The sequence below is a fragment of the Rhinoraja longicauda genome, chromosome 23 (genome assembly GCF_053455715.1).
Source record: "Rhinoraja longicauda isolate Sanriku21f chromosome 23, sRhiLon1.1, whole genome shotgun sequence".
Taxonomy (NCBI): domain Eukaryota; kingdom Metazoa; phylum Chordata; class Chondrichthyes; order Rajiformes; family Arhynchobatidae; genus Rhinoraja; species Rhinoraja longicauda.
Window position 1 is genome coordinate 1,951,209 of NC_135975.1, and position 21,439 is coordinate 1,972,647.

General features: G+C 50.3%; 1 protein-coding gene across 3 annotated transcripts in view; it reads right to left on the bottom strand.

Moving 5' to 3' along the window:
* The window catches only part of LOC144604796 (calcium/calmodulin-dependent protein kinase type 1D-like), a 95,414-nt gene that overhangs the window by 70,315 nt on the left and 3,660 nt on the right, over nt 1–21,439 (bottom strand). Inside the window, exon 1 of one of the 3 annotated variants that reach the window (XM_078419460.1) lies at nt 8,024–8,100. The exons of the other annotated variants lie outside the window; for them this stretch is intronic. Within the exon in view, the coding sequence (XP_078275586.1) occupies nt 8,024–8,085 (62 nt within the window). The 5' untranslated portion in view covers nt 8,086–8,100. Of the gene's footprint in view, nt 1–8,023; nt 8,101–21,439 lie in introns of those variants that run through there. 3 annotated transcript variants of the gene reach the window in all.

Below are 21,439 nucleotides of genomic sequence, written 5' to 3' on the forward strand. Positions count from 1 at the left end.
CAGGTTTTATTACATTTTTGATTGTGAATTAAACATTAAACACAAAGTATTAAAAAATTATTTTGCTGGGGGCAGCACATTGGCACAGCGGTAGAGTTGCTGCCTCACAGCTCCAGAGACCCGGGTTCCATCCCGACAAAGGGCGCTGTCTGTACGGAGTTTGTACGTTCTCCCCGTGACCTGCGTGGGTTTTTTCCGAGATCTCCGGTTTCCTCCCACACTCCAAAGACTCATTATCACCTTCCCCTCAGCCAGAAATGTGCCATTCTACATTACCTTGACCATCGTCCCCTTTGATCTGTGCTTTCACACCTTACCCTTCCATATCTCTGTGTCTCCCTCGGCCCTGACTCTCAGTCTGAAGAAGGGTCTCGACCCGAAACGTCACCCATTCCTTCTCTCCAGAGATGCTGCCTGCCCCGCTGAGTGATTGTTTAGGCCCCGGCAGGTGACTAGGCCGTTGCCGCACGGTTGCCGGGGTGTCGCGGGCACGGTCGTGAGTCGTCTTCAAAGAGTCGCAGCGTCTTTCTGGTCGCCGCTGGATCTTCAGAATGTTAACAAATATTTTGGCGACAGTGGGTTTGACGCCAATGAGCGTAGCTTGACATCTCCTGATGTGGGCGCTGTTGTAGGTTGTCCCCAGGTAACGTAAGTTGGCGCCGGTGCGGACTTCGGTGAATTCCATTGGCGACTCCCTACGTCAACCGGCGACAGGCACCAGCGTCAAAACCGGAGGCCAAAATGACGTGAATTGTCTTCAGTTGTCGCCGACACGGTCGTAGCTTGTCGCGGGTGGACGTAGGTTGTCTTCGGTTGTCGCCTGTGTGGTCGTACGTTGTCGTAGGTGCAGTCGTAGGTGGACGTCCTAGGTCGCGACGACTGGGTCGCCGGTTGTCGGTAGCTTCCCGTAGCTTGACATCGACTAGGTGGTAGGTTGTTGTAGCTTGTCGTAGACATTGTCGTAGGGGGGGTCCAGTCACCGTTTTTTGGGCGGCCTGCTATGACAGTCGCCGGCAGTCGCCTAAGAAATCGCCTACATGGGACAGGCTCTTACTCCAGATTTTGTGTCTACCTTCAGATTTCCAGAACTGTTGTGGATTTTATTAATAGACTAATAGCCTGATGCTAAAATTCAAATCCACAGAAACATCTGATTGTGTAAGAGCATTGGAGATTAGACTTAATGAAAGGCTTTAAACTCAGGCACTGACCTCTCCTAACCCTGCACTCTGGATTTGGAAGCAGATGATGAACACAGAAATAAAACTGGAAGTAACTAGCAAGGCCAGTGGCTTCTGTGGAGAGGGAAGGTTCATGGACCATAGTTCATGGTTTAGTTAGTGTAGGAAGGGCCTGCAGATGCTGGATTATACCGAAGATGGACACAAAATGCTGGAGTAACTCAACGGGACAGGCAGCATCTCTGGAGAGAAGAAATGGGTGACGTTCCTGGAAGATGGGTCTTGACCCGAAACGTCACCAGTTCCTTCTCTCCAGAGATGCTGCCTGCCTGACCCGCTGAGTTACACCAGCACTTTGTGTCTATCTATAGTTCAGTTAGTTTTGTGCAATGTTCATGAATTTGTTAAAGGGCGGCACGGTGGCGCAGCGGGTAGAGCTGCTGCCTCACAGCGCCGGAGACCCGGGTTCCATCCTGACCACGGGTACTGTCTGTACGGAGTTTGCACGCTCTGTGCCTAACCAGAATTTTCTCTGAGATCTACAGTTTCCTCCCACACTCCAAAGACGTACAGGTTTGTAGGTTAGTTGGCTTGGTATAAATGTAAATGGCCCCCAGTGTTAGTGTGCGGGGATCGCTGGTCGGCGTGCACTGTTTCCGCGCTGTATCTCTAAACTAAACTAAAACCATGATGGTTGTTGGGAAGAAGCTGTTCCTGAACCTGGAGGTCACGGTTTTCAGGCTCCTGTACCTTCTTCTCCATGGTAGCAGCGAGATGAGAGTGTGGCCAGGGTGGTGTGGGTCAGTGAGAGTGTGGCCAGGGTGGTGTGGGTCAGTGAGAGTGTGGCCAGGGTGGTGTGGGTCAGTGAGAGTGTGGCCAGGGTGGTGTGGGTCAGTGAGAGTGTGGCCAGGGTGGTGTGGGTCAGTGAGAGTGTGGCCAGGGTGGTGTGGGTCAGTGAGAGTGTGGCCAGGGTGGTGTGGGTCAGTGAGAGTGTGGCCAGGGTGGTGTGGGTCTCTGATGATGCTGGCTGCCTTTTTGAGGCAGCGCCTCCTTTTTTAGTTTAGTTTAGAGATACAGCGTGGAAACAGGCCCTTCGGCCCACCGAGTCCGCGCCGACCAGCGATCCCCGCACATTCAACACTATCCTACACACACTAGGGACAATTTCTTTACACTTACACCAAGCCAATTAACCTACATACCTGCACGTCTTTGGAGTGTGGGAGGAAACCGAAGATCACGGGGAGAACGTACAAACTCCGTACAGACAGCACCCGTAGTCGGGATGGAACCCGAGTCTCCGGCGCTGCAAGCGCTGTAAGGCGGCAACTCTACCGCTGCGCCACCGTGACTGCCTGTAGATCCCTTTAATGGTGGAGTTTTTCAGCTCAATGTGTTGCCTTGCATGTTGATTTTTCTTGTATTTAGGATTAATAGCCAGCATTAGTGCTGGGAAACCAGCTGGGAGACGTGTAGTTAAGCAACAAGGCTTTCTGAAGCCAGTTTCTCCATTGTTTTCAGTTAATTAACTAGGAGGCAATAATGGGATTTTAAAGGCAAGATTTCACACACTCGTGTACCATTGTCTTATCTTGGGATGATAATGCATCTTTAATATGTTCCATCAGAGATACACAAATCACTTCAAGATGAATGCGGATTATACTTGACATCCTAACAGCACTAATCATGAACAAATATCGATAGTTTCCAACATGTCCACCTCATTAGTCGAGACCCTTACCCAGCGGTATATAGAAACATAGAAAATAGGTGCAGGAGGAGGCCATTCGGCCCTTCGAGCCAGCACCGCCATTCATTGTGATCATGGCTGATCATCCACAATCAGTAACCCGTGCCTGCCTTCTCCCCATATCCCTTGATTCCAGTAGCCCCTAGAGCTCTATCTAACTCTCTCTTAAATCCATCCAGTGATTTGGCTTCCACTGCCCTCTCACTGGATGGATATGAATATTGACTTCTCTAAGTTCGTACCCCTTGCTCTCCCTCTCTCTCCGTCCCTCCCCCTCCCCAGCTCTCGTGCTCTTGAAATAAGCGCTAGCTTTGTGCATGCCTCCCTGACAACTGATTGGACTTGCAAATGAACTTGATGGGAATCCTGCACCAGCACTCCCAGGTCCCTCTGCACCTTGTCAGCGTTGCCTGGTCTACCCGGCATTCCTGCTACCAAAATGCACGACTCCGCACTTGGACACTTTTGCATCTGGTCTGGCCCGTGCCTCACTGAGGAAGCAGGCAGCCTGTCAGCTATACAACCGACAGAAGAGACAAATGGAATCCCTTTCTGGCTGATCTATTGATGGGCAGCGGGAGGCTGGCATCCTGAGAACGTTTACACAGCGAGCTCCCGGCTGCAGTTACAGTCAAACAAGGAGACGGCACTCGATGAAACGACAAGTCAATTGCAGTACTAGATTTTGTAAACTGATGTAAGTGGAATTCATTATATCAGATATGAAATGAAATCGCTCGAGTCAGATCAAATTTATGCTTCTCATCCACAGTCTGAACAAGGAAGGGGTTTCCCCAACAATGGGATCTGCAGATGCTGGAACCTTCCACGAAGTAAACGTCACCAGTAACGTCCCGACCAGTCAAGTCAAATCAACGGCCAGGAACGCACAACAACGCCTCTACTTCCCCACAAAGCTTGGGAAGTTCGGCACGCCTCCTACAGCTCTCACTATCTTCTACAGATGCGCCGGTTGCAAGCGTTGTATCGGGACACATCGCAGCACGGTTTGGGAAACAGCTCCATACACAAGGCCGAAAGAGATTGCAGAGAGTTGTGGACGCAGCCCAGACCATCACACAAACCGACCTCCCTTCCATTGACTCCATCTACACCTCACGCTGCCTCGGCAAGGCCAGCAGCATCATCAAGGACCAGTCTCACCCCGGCCACTCCCTCTTCTCCCCTCTCCCATCGGGCAAGAGGTACAGAAGTGTGAAAACGCACACCTCCAGATTCAGGGGCAGTTTCTTCCCGGCTGTTATCAGGCAACTGAACCATCCTCTCATCAGCTAGAGAGCGGTCCTGACCTCCCATCTACTTCACTGGAGACCTTCGGACTATTTTTAATCGGACATTATCTTGCCCTAAACGTTATTCCCTTATCATGTATCTATCTGTACACTGTGAATGGCTCGATTGTAACCATGTATTGTCTTTCCGCTGGCTGGTTAGCGCGCAACAAAGGTTTTTTACCGTACACCGTACACGTGACAATAAACTGAACTAAACGGAACTATTCTTCAGTAAAGCACGAAGTGCTGGAGGAACTCTGTTTTATTTTTTTCTCGGCTGGACACCTTCATCGAAACTTCAGAATGAAGCGTACACTTCATTATGTTATCTGTCCACTCACAAAACAGAAGGTGTTGGGGAAACTCAGCGGGTCAGGCAGCATCTGTGGAAGCAGATGGACAGGCAAAGCTTTGGGTCGGGACCCTTTTTCGGACTGATGGAGTCGGGGGGAAATTTAGCCTCCACAGCCGTCTGTGGCAATGAATTCCACAGATTCACCACCCTCTGACTAAAGAAATCCTTCCTCATCTCCTTCCTAAAGGAACGTCCTTTCATTCTGAGGCTGTGCCCTCTGGTCCTAGACTCTCCCACTAGTGGAAACATTCTCTCCACATCCACTCTATCCAGGCCGCTCACTATTCTGTACGTTTCAATGAGGTCCCCCCTCATCCTTCTAAACTCCAGCGAGTACAGGCCCAGTGCCCACAAACGCTCATCATATGTTAACCCACTCATTCCTGGTATCATTCTGGTAAACCTCCTCTGGACCCTCTCCAGAGCCAGCACATCCTTCCTCTGACAGAGTCATAGAGTGATACAGTGTGGAAACAGGCCCTTCGGCCCAACTTGCCCACACCGGCCAACGTGTCGCATCTACACTGGTCCCACCTGCCTGCGTTTGACCCATATCCCTCTAAATCTGTCCTATCCATGTACCTGTCCAAATGTTTCTTAAACGTTGCGATAGTCCCAGCCTCAACTACCTCCTCTCGTTCCATACATCCACCACCCTCTGTGTGAAAAAGATACCCCTCAGATTCCATAACACTTCAAATACGCTCTGACCAATGTATGGTGAAGCCTCAGCATAACATTGCTGTTCTTATATTCTAATTATATTTTATATTGTATCAAGTGTTCACAACACAAATGGCCAGATGATGAAGTGAGCAGTGCCCGCTAAGAGTACACCCCGATAATTGTCTTCACGTCTGCAAACTAGCTCCAGTGAAGGCAGCAACAATAAGCTTCACAACTACTGCTGCCACCAAACACTCGTGATCCTGTCACCTACCGGCACTTCCCCAACAAAACATTGTGCATCTCCACACCTCCAAATGTGGGAATCAAGATTAATACAGTCTTTCCGCTGGCACGCAACAACAACCAATCACTGTACCTCGGTACACGTGACAACAAACTCAACTCACACTGACTGCACAGAAAGTGGAGGAAGGAACTGCAGGCGCTGGCTTAAATCACAAATAGACACAAAGTGCTGGAGTAACTCAGCGTGACAGGCAGCATCTCTGGAGATGGGGAATGGGTGACGTTTCGGGTTGAGACCCTTCTTCAGACTGATGTCAGGGGAGGTGGGCGGGACAGAGATAGGATGTAGTCGGAGACAGGAAGACTGGTGGGAGAACTGGGAAGGGGGAGAGGATGCAAGGGCTAATGTCAGAGTGAGGCCCAGCGCAAATTGGAGGAACTGCACCTCATATTTCGCTTGGGTAGCTTACACTCAGCGGGTCAGGCAGCATCTGTAGAGAACATGGATAGGTGACGTTTCACAGAGTGCTGGAGTAACTCAGCGGGTCGGGCAGCATGGCAGCCGTCCGGCCCGGGAGGAAGGTTGTATGCAACATCCATTTGGCGGTGCCCGGGCCTCCGGACCTACACTGTCCGGGCCTACAGCGTCCGGGCCTACACTGTCCGGGCCTACAGCGTCCGGGCCTACAGCGTCCGGGCCTACAGCGCCCCCTGGGCCTAATATGGGACAAGGGCGGTCCCATAAGGGACAAACCAATTTAGCCCAAAATACGGAATGTCCCAGCTAATGCGGGACAATTGGCAACCCTAGACTTCAGTGAGTTTATATTTGCACACTGGTCAGTTTTTTTGTGTTGTCAAACTTGAAAGGGTTCAAAGAAGATTTCCATGTTTCAGTTTGAGTTTAGTTAATTGTCACCTATACCGAGGTACAGTGAAAAGCTTTTGCATCCAGAGAGCTGTGAATTTGTGGAATTCTCTGCCACAGAAGGCGGTGGATTTAAAAGAGAGTTGTAAATTGCTGCCTGACCCGCTGAGTTACTCCAGCATTTCGTGCCTATCTCCGGTATAAACCAGCATCTGCAGTTCCTTCCTACACTGTAGTAATCTCATTGCAACATGTAAACAGGATATATCCTTCCCAGTGGCGTACACACACAGACTGTGAAGTAGGCCTTAGAGTGAAATAATGCAGACAGAAAACGAAGCAATCTAATATGATGGTGACTGTGAGCCTGCACGGTATTTATTATTCTAGAGCAGGGCCCAAACGGATTGTGTGTGTGGTTGGGATGGAGACGGACTCAGCGGGTCAGGCAGCATCTGTGGAGAACATGGATAGGTGACGTTTCACAGAGTGCTGGAGTAACTCAGTGGGTCGGGCAGCATCTCTGGAGAACATGGATAGGTGACGTTTCACAGAGTGCTGGAGTAACTCAGCGGGTCGGGCAGCATCTCTGGAGAGAAGGAATGGGTGACTTTTCGGGTCGAGACTCTTCTCCAGAGGATCACTGGTTGGCGTAGACTCGGTGGGCAGAAGGGCCTGTTTCCACGCTGTATCTCTAATCTAAAATAAAGACTCACATACCAGCAGGGAAAGGTCAAATTCATTCTGCAGTAAAGAGTCGACTGATTTTGTCAGGCCAGTAAAAGCTGATCCGATTAATGCAAAGCTCTTGTGTAACACAGAGAAATAGCGGCAGGGATGCTTACGAGAGGACTTGCTCCAAGGCACAGGGTTTGGCGGCTTGTGTTTAGGAATTTTAGCTTGGAGATACAGTGCAGAAACAGGCCCTTCGGCCCATCGAGTCTACAACAGGTCCTCGGCTGACCGGCGATCCCTGCACACTAGTCCTATCCTACTAGGGTTGCCAACTTCCTCACTCCCAAATACGGGACAAGGTGACGTCACCGCCCCGCGCCCCACGTGACCTCACCCAGCCAGCAGCCACGTGCTCCCGCTCCACCAATGGCGGCCGCCTGGGCCGGGAGCACGTGGCCGCTGGCTGGGTGAGGTCACGTGGGGCGCGGGGCGGTGACATCACCCTTTGTCCCTTATTTGGGAGTGAGGAAGTTGGCAACCCTACTAATACGGGACAAGGGCGGTCCCGTACGGGACAAACTAACTTAGCCCAAAATACGGGATGTCCCGGCTAATACGGGACGGTTGGCAGCCCGACCTCCTACACACACGAGGGACAACTAGCCAATTAACCGACAAACCTTTGGAATGTGGGAGGAAACCGGAGCACCCGGAGAAAACCCACGCAGGTCACGGGGAGAATGTACAAACTCCGTACAGACAGCGCCCGTAGTCAGGATGGAACCCGGGTCTCTGGCGCTGTGAGGCATCAACTCTACCGCTGCGCCACCGTGCCGCCCCGAATGTTCATACCAATGGGTTGTAGGTTACCGAAGCAGAATATTTGCTGCCGTGAATGGTTTAATTTTACAGCAGGTTGTAAACTGAGAGAGGGAAGATTTAAGAGGACCCCGAGGGGCTTAGTAACAGGCCCTTCGTTACCATTGATCATTGATCACCCGTTCACACCGACCATTGATCACCCGTTCACACACTAGTTCCATGATATCCCGCTTTCTCATCCACTTCCTGCACACTAGGGAGACAGAGAGAGAGAGAGAGAGAGAGAGAGAGACCTCAGACTGCTGACTCACAGCGCTCTGCATTCATTACTCACTCTGCAGTATTAACATAGAATAGCACAGCGCAGGAACAGGCCCTTCGGCCCACAATGTCCGTGCCCACCACCATGCCAAGACCAACTCTTACCCGCCTGCACGTGATCCATGTCCCTCCATTCCCTGCATATCCATGTACCTGTCTAAAACCCTCTGAAACACCACTACCGTATCTGCTTCCACCCCCACCAGTTCCGCCCTGGGCAAAAGGCCCTGACTGCCTACCCTATCTCTGCCTCTCATGACTTCATACACTTCTACCAGGTCTCCCCTCAACCTCTGGCATTCCACCAAAATGGGCGTCACGGTGGCGCAGCGGTAGAGTTGCTGCCTGACAGCGAATGCAGTGCCGGAGACCCGGGTTCGATCCCGACTACGGGCGCTGTCTGTACGGAGTTTGCACGTTCTCCCCGTGACCTGCGTGGGTCTTCTCCGGGTGCTCCGGTTTCCTCCCACACTCTGAAGACGTGCAGGTTTGTAGGTTAATTGGCTTGGTATAAATGTAAAATCTGTCCCTAGTGTGTGTAGGATAGTGTTAGTGTGCGGGGATCACTGGTCGGCGCGGACACGGTGGGCCGAAGGGCCTGTTTCCGCGCTGTATCTCCAAACTAAACTAAACTAAAATAACCCAAGTCCGTCCAAACTATTGGTCTGTCCGTCTATTCCCTGCCTGTTCGGATATTTAAATGCCCCTTAAATGTCACCACCACCCCTGGCAGCGCGTTCCAGGCCCCCACCACAGAGTTACACGTAGCTCTTATGTTTAACGGTATCGAGGGATATGGGGAGAAAGCAGGAACGGGGTACTGATTGTGGATGATCAGCCGTGATCATATTGAATGGCGGTGCTGGCTCGAAGGGCCGAATGGCCCTCTCCTGCTCCTATTGTCTGTGTTTCTCTGTATAAACACCGTATCATGAAAACCTCCTTTAAACCCCCCCCCCCACCTTGAACCTCCACCTTCTAGTATCTGACATTTACATTGTGAGAAATTACCAATTTTATTTTATCAATATATTATATCACCAATTTTATATCACAAATTTTATGTCACCAATTTTATATTATATGGTAATTTTATATTATCAATTTTATATTACCAATATATTATATTACCAATATATTATATTACCAATTCTCTGAATACATTCAAGAGAGAGAGCTAGATAGAGCTCTTAAGGATAGCGGAGTCAGGGGGTATGGGGAGAAGGCAGGAACGGGGTACTGATTGAGAATGATCAGCCATGATCACATTGAATGGCGGTGCTGGCTCGAAGGGCCGAATGGCCTCCTCCTGCACCTATTGTCTATTGTCTATTATAATACCAATTTTATATTGCTACACAGAGGGCAAGATAGCAGAGAGAAAACAAAAACTAGCAGTGGTCTCTTGCAAGTTATATGGGATTCTAAAGGTCGTTACGGTGGCGCAGCGGGTAGAGCTGCTGCCTCACAGCGCCACAGACCTGGGTTCCATCCTGACCCAAGGTGCTGTGTGTGTGTGTGTGTGTGTGTGTGTGTGCGTGCGTGCGTGCGTGCGTGTCTGTCTGTACGGAGTTTGCACGTTCTCCCCGTGACCTGCGTGGGTTTCCTCCGGGTGCTCCGGTTTCCGCCCACATCCCAAAGACTTGCAGGTTTGTAGGTTAATCGGCCCCTCTGTAAATTGCCCCTCTTAGTGTGTAGGGAGTGGATGAGAAAGTGGGTTAACGTAGAACCGGCGTGAATGGGTGACTGATGGTCAGCAGGGACTTGATGGGCCGAAGGGCCTGTGTGGCTGAGTGGTAGAATCTGGGGAGGAGAACGTGGGACTAGGGCGGCACGGTGGAGCAGCGGCAGGGTTGCTGGCTCACAGCGCCAGAGATCACATTACCGATAATTAATTGATTGTATTATCGATTATTATATATTTATTTGCATGTGTTGTATTTATGGGCCTGCAAAGCTCCATTGAGTAAGAATTTCATTGTCCCAGAGGTATAGTTTCGTTTTTTCGTTTAGAAATATAGCGCGGAAACAGGCCCTTCGGCCCATCGAGTCCGCACCGACCAGCGATCCCCGCACACTAACACTATCCTACACCCACTAGGGACAATTTTTACATTTACCAAGCCAATTAACTCACAAACCTGCACGTCTTTGGAGCGTGGGAGGAAACCGAAGATGTTGGAGAAAACCCACGCAGGTCATGGGGAGAACGTACAAACTCCGCACAAACAGCACCCGTAGTCGGGATCGAACCCAGTCTCTGGCGCTGAAAGCACTGTGAGGCAGCAACTCTACTGCGGCACCACCGGTTGAGAAGGTGGATTAATGTTGCAGTTGATCGTATCTGGGTCAGACTTGTCTGTGTTCACCTTGAACATCGCCATCTCTCAGGCTGCATCCAACAAACCTCTTTGCTTTAGTTTATTGTCACGTGTACCGAGGTACAGTGAAAAGCTTTTGTTGCGCGCTAACCAGTCAGCGGAAAGACAATGCATGATCACAATCGAGCCGTCCACAGTGTACAGATACAGGATAAAGGGAATAACGTTTAGTGCATGGTAAAGTTCAATCAAAGATAGTCCGAGGGTCACCGACGAGCAAGATAATCGTGCAGCAAAGTCTGTCTCTTTTACTCACTCTTTCAGTATCTCACCCGAGATCTTTCTCCGTGTGCCTCCAATCCCTCCCATCCCACTTTTCTTTGCAATTTCCTGCCTGATGACCTTCCACCGGCACGGTGGCGCAGCAGGTAGAGCTGCTGCCTCACAGCGCCAGAGACCTGGGTTCCATCCTGACCTCGGGTGCTCTGTGTGTGTGTATGTGTGTGTGTGTGTCTGTGTGGAGTTTGCAGGTCTCCCCGTGACCTGCGTGGGTTTTCTCCGGGCGCTCCGGTTTCCTCGCACACTCCAAAGACAAGTCAAGTCAAGTCAAATTTATTTGTCACATACACATACACGATGTGCAGTGAAATGAAAGTGGCAATGCCTGCGGGTTGTGCACAAAAAGAATTACAGTTACAGTATATAAATAAAGTTAATAAGTTACTATTAGTGTCGACAAAAATTTAGTCTCTGGGGTTATAAAAGTTGACAGTCCTGATGGCCTGTGGGAAGAAGCTCCGTCTCATCCTCTCCGTTTTCACAGCGTGACAGCGGAGGCGTTTGCCTGATCGTAGCATCTGGAACAGTCCGTTACTGGGGTGGCAGGGGTCCCTCATGATCTTACTTGCTCTGGATCTGCACCTCCTGATGTATAGGTCCTGCAGGGGGACGAGTGTAGTTCCCATGGTGCGTTCTGCCGAACGCACTACTCTCTGCAGGGCCATCCTGTCCTGGGCAGAGCTGTTCCCAAACCAGACTGTAATGTTGCCGGACAGGATGCTCTCTACAGCCCGAGAGTAGAAGCAATGAAGGATCTTCAGAGACACTGAATTTCCTCAGTTGTCTAAGGTGGTAAAGGCGCTGCTTAGCCTTACCCACCAGTGCGGCAATGTGCGTTGCCCACGTCAGATCCTCTGCGATGCGGACTCCCAAGTATTTAAAACTGCTCACCCTATCCACAATCGACCCATTTATCTCCAGTGGCGTGTACGTCCTTGGATGTTTAGCTCTTCTGAAGACATGCGGGTTTGTAGGCTAATTGGCTTTGGTAAAAATTGTAAATGGTCCCTAGTGTGTGTTGGGTAGTGCTGGTGTGCGGGGATCGCTGGTCGGCATGGATTCACTGGGCTGAAGGGCCTGTATCCTCGCTGTATCTCTAAACTAAACTAAACTAAACAATCCTGGATGTATTCAAGAGAGAGTTAGATGTAGCTCTTGGGGCTAACGGAATCAAGGGATGTGGGGAGAAAGCAGGAACGGGGTAATGATTCTGGATGATCAGCCACGATCATATTGAATGGCGGTGCTGGCTCGAAGGGCCGAATGGCCTCCTCCTGCACCTATTGTCTATGTTTCTATGTTTCTATCCCATGCTATTCACTGCAGTCCCCACTCTCTCTCACACTCCAGTCACTTTGCCCCAGTTCTGCTGCGTAAGACTGTCATTGTTCCGTTTTGTTACATGTGACATGAGACTCTCGACTCTTCCTTCCTCCTGCCGCCCACCTGACTAGGAGTGAGTCATATTAGCCAATTAAACTGCGAGTGTAGGCACGAGGAACTGCAGATGCTGGTTTACAGATAAAGACACAGAGTGCTGGAGTAACTCAGTGGGTTAGGCAGCATCTGTGGAGAACATGGATAGGTGACATTTTGCACCTATCCATACTCTGTCTGAAAAAGGGTCCCAACCCAAATCATCACTTATCCATGTTCTCCACAGATGCTGCCTGACCCGCTGAGTTACTCCAGCTCTCTGTGAAACGTCACCTATCCATGTTCTCCACAGATGCTGCCTGACCCGCTGAGTTACTCCAGCACTCTGTGAAACGTCACCTATCCATGTTCTCCAGAGATGCTGCCTGACCCGCTGAGTTACTCCAGCACTTTGTGTCCTTTTGTGTAAGCCAGGACACCCATAAGCTAGGGTACTGTCCGATTCACCTCTACCCCATTGCGGACATTGGACTTTGTCTCTGGAACTGATGTGCTACAATGCTGAGAACTATGTTCTGCATGCCCTATGCTCCACCTATTGAGTTTGGCTCGATTGTATTGACATATGGTATTATCCGACGTTATGGATAGCATGCAGAACAAAGCCTTTCACAGTACCTCGGCATTGCAACCCTCTATGCAATCCACAACGCCTCCAAGTCTGTACCTGTCCACATTTTCTCCAGAGATGCTGCCTGACCCACTGAGTTACTCCAGCTCTCTGTGAAACGTCACCTATCCATGTTCTCCACAGATGCTGCCTGACCCGCTGAGTTACTCCAGCACTCTGTGAAACGTCACGTTAGTCACGTTAGATCAAGGACTGGACACAGACTACTGTACAGTCCAACACATTTATATCAGTACAGCACATTAACAGGCCCTTCAGCCCACAATATCAGTGCCAAATATGATGCCAAGACCTTGTGCCAGAGCACAGCGTTAGAGTTACTGCCTCACGGCGCCAGAGACCCAGGTTTCATCCTCACCACGGGTGCTGTCTTTACGGAGTTTGCACGTTCTCCCCGTGACCTGCGTGGGTTTTCTCCGGGTGCTCCGGTTTCCTCCCGCACTCCAAAGACGTGCAGGTTTGTGGGTTAACTGGCTTCGGTAAAAGATTGTTCCTAGTGTGCGTAGGATAGTGCTAGTTTGCGGGGTGATCGCTGAAGGGCATGTTTCGGCGCTGTATCTCTAAACTAAACAAAGCTAAGACGTGTGTGATCTCCATGGTTTAACCTTCAACAAATCACAGAGAAAAATTGTAGCAAATAGACTTTCTTTCTCCAAGTTATATTGGCTAACAATGAGTTTAAATCGGGGACAGATTGAAGGTCAGATTGCCTGCCTGCACGTGATCCATAGCCCTCCATTCCCTGCGTAGCCATGAACCTAACCTAAAGCCTCTTAAACACCACTATGGTATCTGCCTCCACCCCCACACCTAGCAGCGTGTTCCAGGCCCCCACCACCCTCTGTGTAAAAATACTTGCCCACATAACTCTTTTAAAGTATGCCCCTCTCATGTTAAAACTATAGCCTCTAGTCTAGTTTAGTTTAGAGATACAGTGTGGATACAGGTGCTGTGGCCCACCGGGTCCGCGCCGACCAGCGATCCCCGCACACTAACACTATCCCACACACACTAGGGACAATTCACAATTGTTTTACCAAGCCAATTAACCTACAAACCTGTACGTCGTTAGAGTGTGGGAGGAAACCGGAGCGCCCGGAGAAAGCCCACTCGTTCACAGACAGTACTGGAGTTTCTGGGAAAAGCTTCTTACGTGAAGGTTGGTTCGGTGGTGCAGCAGGTAGAGCTGCTGCCTCACGGCGCCAGAGACCCGGGTTCCATCCTGACCACGGGAGCTGTCTGTACGGAGTTTGCACGCTCTCCCCGTGACCTGCGTGGGTTTTCTCCGGGTGCTCCGGTTTCCTCCCACACTCCAAAGACGTGCAGGTTTGTAGGTTAATCGGCCCCTCTGTAAATTGCCCCCTAGTGTGCAGGGAGTGGCTGAGAAAGTGGGATAACATAGAACTAGTGTGAACGGGCGATCGGTGGCCGGGAATAGATCGGGTAGACGCACAGAGTACTTTGCCCAGACTGGGAGAGCAGAGAACCAGAGGACATGGGTTTAAGGTGAGGGGGAGGGGTAAAGATTTAATAGGAACCTGAGATGAGGAAAAACTTTTCAGTCAGAGAGTTGTGAATCTGTGGAATTCTCTGCCTCAGAAGGCAGTGGAGGCCAATTCTCTGAATGCATTCAAGAGAGAGCTAGATAGAGCTCTTAAGGATAGCGGAGTCAGGGGGTATGGGGAGAAGGCAGGAACGGGGCACTGATTGAGAATGATCAGCCATGATCACATTGAATGGCGGTGCTGGCTCGAAGGGCCGAATGGCCTCCTCCTGCACCTATTGTCTATTGTTTTCACACAAAGACTCGGTGGGCCGAAAGGCCTGCATCTTTAAACTAAACTCTCCACCCTGTCTCCTAGTTTTATATATATTACTTCCACAGGAAATTAGGGAATCTAACCATTACCACTACATTTGAATTGTTGCTATGGAGACCAGTTGATGGAGTTAATCATTTTCATTATTTTTAAATTAAATCTATCTGCAGATCCTGAATATTGGGGGGGGTGTTTTTTTAAAGAAATATCTTGGCGTGGTTCACTTTTCACCAACACCCTTGGCTGTAGAGACTAGCCCGAGAGGCAGTTTCGACCAAATCTCACAGTAACACATCCCCAGTCTGTGTCTCCATCACCCCTCTGCCTCACACCCCTGAGGCCCCTGTGTGGCCCCTGGTTCTGGACTCCTCCAACACTGGGAACATGTGTTATCACCTACTGAGAAGCACGGAGATCAATTGTGGCAAATGGCTTCTCATTCTCCCAAGTTACGCTGGCTAGCTATGCCCCTGCTGCGTTTTATAATCAGGGACAGATTGGAGGTCAGATCAAATTGACCCGTCTGTCCTGCACGTTCTCCATTATCAGAGCAAGGCCACACACAAACTGGAGGAACAGCACCTCATATTCCGCTTGGGCAGCTCACACCCAGCGGTATAAACATCGAAGACGGGCGTAAAGTGCTGGAGTAACTCAGCGGCTCAGGCAGCATCTGTGGAGAACATGGATAGGTGACGTTTCACAGAGTGCTGGAGTAACTCAGCGGGTCAGGCAGCATCTCTGGAGAACATGGATAGGTGACGTTTCACAGAGTGCTGGAGTAACTCAGCGGCTCAGGCAGCATCTCTGGAGAACATGGAGAGGTGACGATTTGGGTCGGGACCCTTCTTCAGACTGACAGTAGAGGGGAGGGAACTGGAGGTAGCAAAAGGTCAGAAGAAATCAGGGCCGGTAACAGGTGACCATAGAAAGGTGGAGCCCACAATGGTCCATTGTTGGCTGGGGAAGAGATGATAACGAAGAGATACAAGGATGCGAACAGTGGGACTAGTAGGATGACTAGGATGGGGGAGGGAGGGAGTAAAGGGGTTACTTGAGAGTACGGAAGTCTAGCTTAGAGATACAGAGTGAAAACAGGCCCTTTCGGCCCACCGAATCCGCGCCGACCAGCGATCCCCGCACACTAACGCTATCCTACACACACGAGGGAAAATTTACACTTATACCAAGCCAATTAACCTACAATCTTGTACATCTTTGGAGTGTGGGAGGAAACCGGAGCACCCGGAGAAAACCCACGTGGTCACAGGGAGAACGTACAAACTCCGTACAGACAGCACCTGTTGTCAGGATGGAACCCGGGTCTCTGGCGCCGTGAGGCAGCAACTCTACCGCTGCGCCACCGTGCCGCCCCTTTCTCTGATCTGATTGGGTGACAAGCACAATGACGCTTTTTGCTGTACCTCGGTACACGTGACAAAAATGGAGCCGAACGCAAGTCAAAGCCACGACTAATGGCCGTGATCCTCGATAGCAAGACCACCGATTAGCAAGGATACTTGCTTCAAGCAAAGATAGGTACCACAGTACATTGAAAAGAAGGTGGAGAGAAAGATCACTATGGAAACGGCAACCTTCAGCCATGAATAGGGTTCCGCAAGGAATGTGCAAATTCAAGACGAGGAACAGCACACAACTATGCAATCAGTCAAACAGTCGTACAGCACGGAAACTCCACCAATCTGCTCCATCACCCTCCATCCAACCTAGGCTGCAAGAAATTGCAGAGAGTTGTGGACCCAGCCCAGACCATCACACAAACCGACCTCCCTCCCACTGACTCCATCTACACCTCACGCTGCCTCGGCAAGGCCAGCAGCCCAGACCATCACACAAACCGACCTCCCTCCCACTGACTCCATCTACACCTCACGCTGCCTCGGCAAGGCCAGCAGCATCATCAAGGACCAGTCTCACCCCGGCCACTCCCTCTTCTCCCCTCTCCCATCGGGCAAGAGGTACAGAAGTGTGAAAACGCACACCTCCAGATTCAGGGACAGTTTCTTCCCGGCTGTTATCAGGCAACTGAACCGTCCTACCACAACCAGAGAGCAGTGCTGAACTACTATCTACCTCATTGGTGACCCTCTAAACTGGATAACTAAACTAAACTAAAACATCGTTATCAGTGCTTGGATTTCTCTTTGTCCTCCTCAGGTTGTGTGGCTATCCGCCATTCTACGATGAAAACGACTCCAGACTCTTTGAACAGATACTGAGGGCAGAATACGAGTTTGACTGTCCATACTGGGATGACATCTCTGACTCTGGTAGGTTGCCAATGGTCAGTTTGTAAATCCATGTGGCTGGTGCGGGTGTGAGAGGGAAGGCCATCAACATCATCACCATCACCATCACCACCCCCATCATCACCATCACCATCATCACCATCCCCATCCCCATCACCATCATCATCACCATCACCATCACCATCACCATCACCATCATCATCATCATCACCATCACCACCATCACCACCATCATTACTGTTATCATCACCATCACCATCATCACCATCATCACCATCATCACCATCATCATCATCATCATCACCATCATCACCTCATTGGTGACCCTCGGACTATCTCACCTCAGTTTTAAACGGCCTCCCCTTTATTCTTAAACTGTGGCCCCTGGTTCTGCACTCCCCCAACATTGGGAACATTTTTCCTGCGTCTAACTTGTCCAGTCCTTTCATAATTTTATACGTGTCTATAAGATCCCCCTCTCATCCTTCTAAACGCCAGTGAATGCAAGCCCAGTCTTTCCAATCTTTCCTCATATGACAGTCCCGCCATCCCGGGGATTAACGTGGTGAACCTACGCTGCACTGACAATAGCAAGATGTACTTTGTTTTATATTATAGCAATAGCAAGGACGTCCTCCCTCAAATGATGTTCCTGAATGTTCCTGAAAGGCTCCCTTGCGATGATATGGTGATGAGGGCTGTATAAATCCCAGTCTCCTTCATTCTCACCCAAAGCCCAGCACAAAGTGAGGAGAGGATTTGTAACTAATGCCAGACAATCACCTTGGCTTTAGACAGATCCAATGATCCTCAGCTTCTGCAGATTCACAGTGACTATTTTATCAAGCTTATCTCAGCTTTGCAAGGTCACCCTTCAGAGTCCTCACCGATATAAGATGGTGCAGGCGAGAGGGGAGAGGTTGAAGATGGTCCTCAGGGGCATCTGACCCACTCAGAGGGCAGCCCGTATCTCCAACAAGCAGCCAGAGGAAGCAGGATTTAAAAGATGTGGATGGGAAGGATTTAAATGCACACGGGGCCAATGCAGGCAGATGAGACTAGCCCAGTATGCCAACTTGGTCAGCATGGGCCGAAGGGCCTGCTTCCATGTTCTACAGCTCTACAGGCGTGATGGCACAGCAGGTAGAGTTGCTGCCTCACAGCGCCAGAGACACGGGTTTGATCCTGACTACGGGCGCTGTCTGTACGGAGTTTGTACGTTCTCCCCGTGACCTGCGTGGGTTTTCTCCGGGTGCTCCGGTTTCCTCCCACACTCCAAAGATGTGCAGGTTTGTAGGTTAATTGGCTTCGGTAAAAATTGTAAATTGTTCCCAGTGTGTGTGGGATAGTGTTAGTGTGCGGGGATCGCTGGTCGGCGCGGACTCGGTGGGCCGAAGGGCCTGTTTCCGTGCTTTATCTCTAAACTAAACTACCTAGAATAAGCTGCCAGGGAGAGTACATATTATTAAGACTTTTAAAAAACATTTTGACAGATATCTGGATAGGAGAGATTTAGACGGATATGGGCCAATCTGGGCAAATGGGACTAGCCCAGAATGCCAGCCAACTTGGTCGGCAGGGACAAGATGGGCCAAAGGGCCTGTTTCCCTGCTGTATAAATCTTTAACAACACCACCAGGGTAGAGAATCACAGAGGCTTAATAAAAACAGGCAAATGCTAGTGATATTCAACAGGTCAGGCAGCATCTATGGAGAGGAAGAGAGAATCAGCCAATATTTCAGGACAAACTAAAATAGGGCGGCACGGTGGCGCAGCGGTAGAGTTCCTGCCTCACGGCGCCAGAGACCCGGGTTCCATCCCGACTACGGGTGCTGTCTGTACGGAGTTTGTACGTTCTCCCCGTGACCTGCGTGGGTTTTCTCCGGGTGCTCCGGTTTCCTCCCACATCCCAAAGACGTGCGGGTTTGTAGATTAATTGGCGTGGTGTAAATGTAAAATTGTCCCCAGTGTGTGTAGGAGAGTGTTAGTGTGCGGGGATCGCTGGTCGGCACGGACTCGGTGGGCCGAAGGGCCTGTTTCCACGCTGTATCTCTAAACTAAATTAATACCAAAACGAAACTTCCTTTATCACAACAGGATTAAAGATCTACAGAACCACGATGTACTTTGTTTTATATTATCATGGCCCTGTTAACTTCAAACAACTGATTATTTATCGTGTATTTATTGTTGGTGTTGCATTTAAACGCGACTGTAAAGCTAGAAGAAGTGCAGAGACGGTTTACAAGGATGTTGCCAGGTCTCGAGGGAGAGGTTGAACAGGCTGGGACTTCATTCCTTGGAGCACAGGAGGATGAGGCCTGATCTTATGGAGAAGTGTGTAAGATCATGAGGGGAATGGATTGGGTGAATGCATAGAATCTTTTACCCACGGTAGGGGAATCAAGAACCAGAGGACATGGGTCTAAGGTGGGGGGGGGGGGGGGGGGGGGTGGAAAGATTTAATAGGAACCTGAGGGGCAACCTTTTCACACTAAGAGTGATGGGTGTGTGGAACGAGCTGCCGGAGGAGGTAGATGAGGCAGGGGTTATAACAGCTTTTAAAAGACATTTGGACAGATGCATGGCTATGACAGCTTTAGAGGGATGTGGGCCAAACGCAGGCAGGTGGGACTGGTGTAGATGGGTCAGGTTGGTTGGCATGGATGGGATGGGTTGGGCTAGAGGGCCTGTTTCCACGCTGTATCACTCTACATAGCTGCCGCACATAACCATTTAATTATTCCTGTTCGTATCCAAAGCATAGATAACTAAACACCTTTGAATCTCTGAAGATAGACACAAAATGGTGGAGTAACTCAGCGGGTCAGGCAGCATCTGTGGAGAACATGGATAGGTGACGTTTCACAGAGTGCTGGAGTAACTCAGCGGGTCAGGCAGCATCTCTGGAGAACATGGATAGGTGACGTTTCACAGCGTGCTGGAGTAACTCAGCGGGTCAGGCAGCATCTGTGGAGAACATGGACAGGTGAAGTTTTGGGTCGAGACCCTTCCTCGGCAGCCGCTGAGTTACTCCAGCATTTTGAGTCTATCTTCGGTGTAAACCAACGTCTGCAGTTCCTTTGTACACTGAGGCTCACCCCCTCCGTGACACACTGGTCAACCTGAGGAGCACCTTCAGCAACAGACTGGTCCCACCAAGATGCAGCACAGAACGCCACAGGAGATCCTTCTTCCCCGTGGCTGTCAAACTATACAACTCCTCCCCCTTCTGTCGTGGGGTAGACTGAGACTGACTCCCCCCTCCCCCCCCACCCCCCAATCTTTGCACATCCCCCAATCCTTTCCACTCGTCATTTGAATTCCATGTTTCATGTGTCTTGCGTTTTATGACCGTTGGCAGATCAATTTCCCTCCTGGGATAAATAACATTCTTTCGCATCGTGTCGTATCGCATTGTACACACTTTTGAATCTTGGGAATGATCAGCCATGATCACATTGAATGGTGGTGCTGGCTCGAAGGGCCGAATGGCTTCCTCCTGCACCTATTGTCTATTGTCTAATGTAAATTATTCCATCAGAGTCCAGTGCATGAATTGTCCTGGACTTGTTTAAGAGGGCCACAGTTTAAGAATAAGGGGTAGGCCATTTAGAACGGAGATGAGGAAAAACCTTTTCAGTCAGAGAGTTGTGAATCTGTGGAATTCTCTGCCTCAGAAGGCAATGGAGGCCAATTCTCTGAATGCATTCAAGAGAGAGCTAGATAGAGCTCTTAAGGATAGCGGTGTCAGGGGGTATGGGGAGAAGGCAGGAACGGGGTACTGATTGTGGATGATCAGCCATGATTACATTGAATGGCGGTGCTGGCTCGAAGGGCCGAATGGCCTCCTCCTGCACCTATTGTCTATTGCCTATTGTCCATCATGCCACTTCGTGTCGTGTCGTGTCGTATTGTACACACTTTTGAATCTCTCTTGAATCTTTTGCTTGACATTTCAAAGCACTAATGCAGATTATTCCACCAGACACCAGGGCGTGAATTGTCTTGGAGTAGTTCATGCACTGAGAAAGTTGGAGAATGACTGGCAGTTTTGCAGCTCCTTCAGTCTTACTCCGTCCCCAATCTCTCTGCTGCCAGCCAGCCGCACACCTTCACATGCAGTCACAGGTAACAGCAGCTGGAGCCCAGCTTTACTGAGGGGCGGCACGGTGGTGCAGCGGGTAGAGCTGCTGCCTCACAGCGCCAGAGACCCCAGTTCCATCCTGACTACGGGTGCTGTCTGTGTGGAGTTTGCACGTTCTCCCCGTGACCGCGTGGGTTTTCTCCGGGTGCTCCGGTTTCCTCCCACACTCCCAAAGACGTGCAGGTTTGTGAGTTAATCGGCCCCTCTGTAAATTGCCCCCCGGTGTGCAGGGAGTGGATGAGAAAATGGGATAGCATAGAACTAGTGTGAACGGGGATCGCTGGTCGG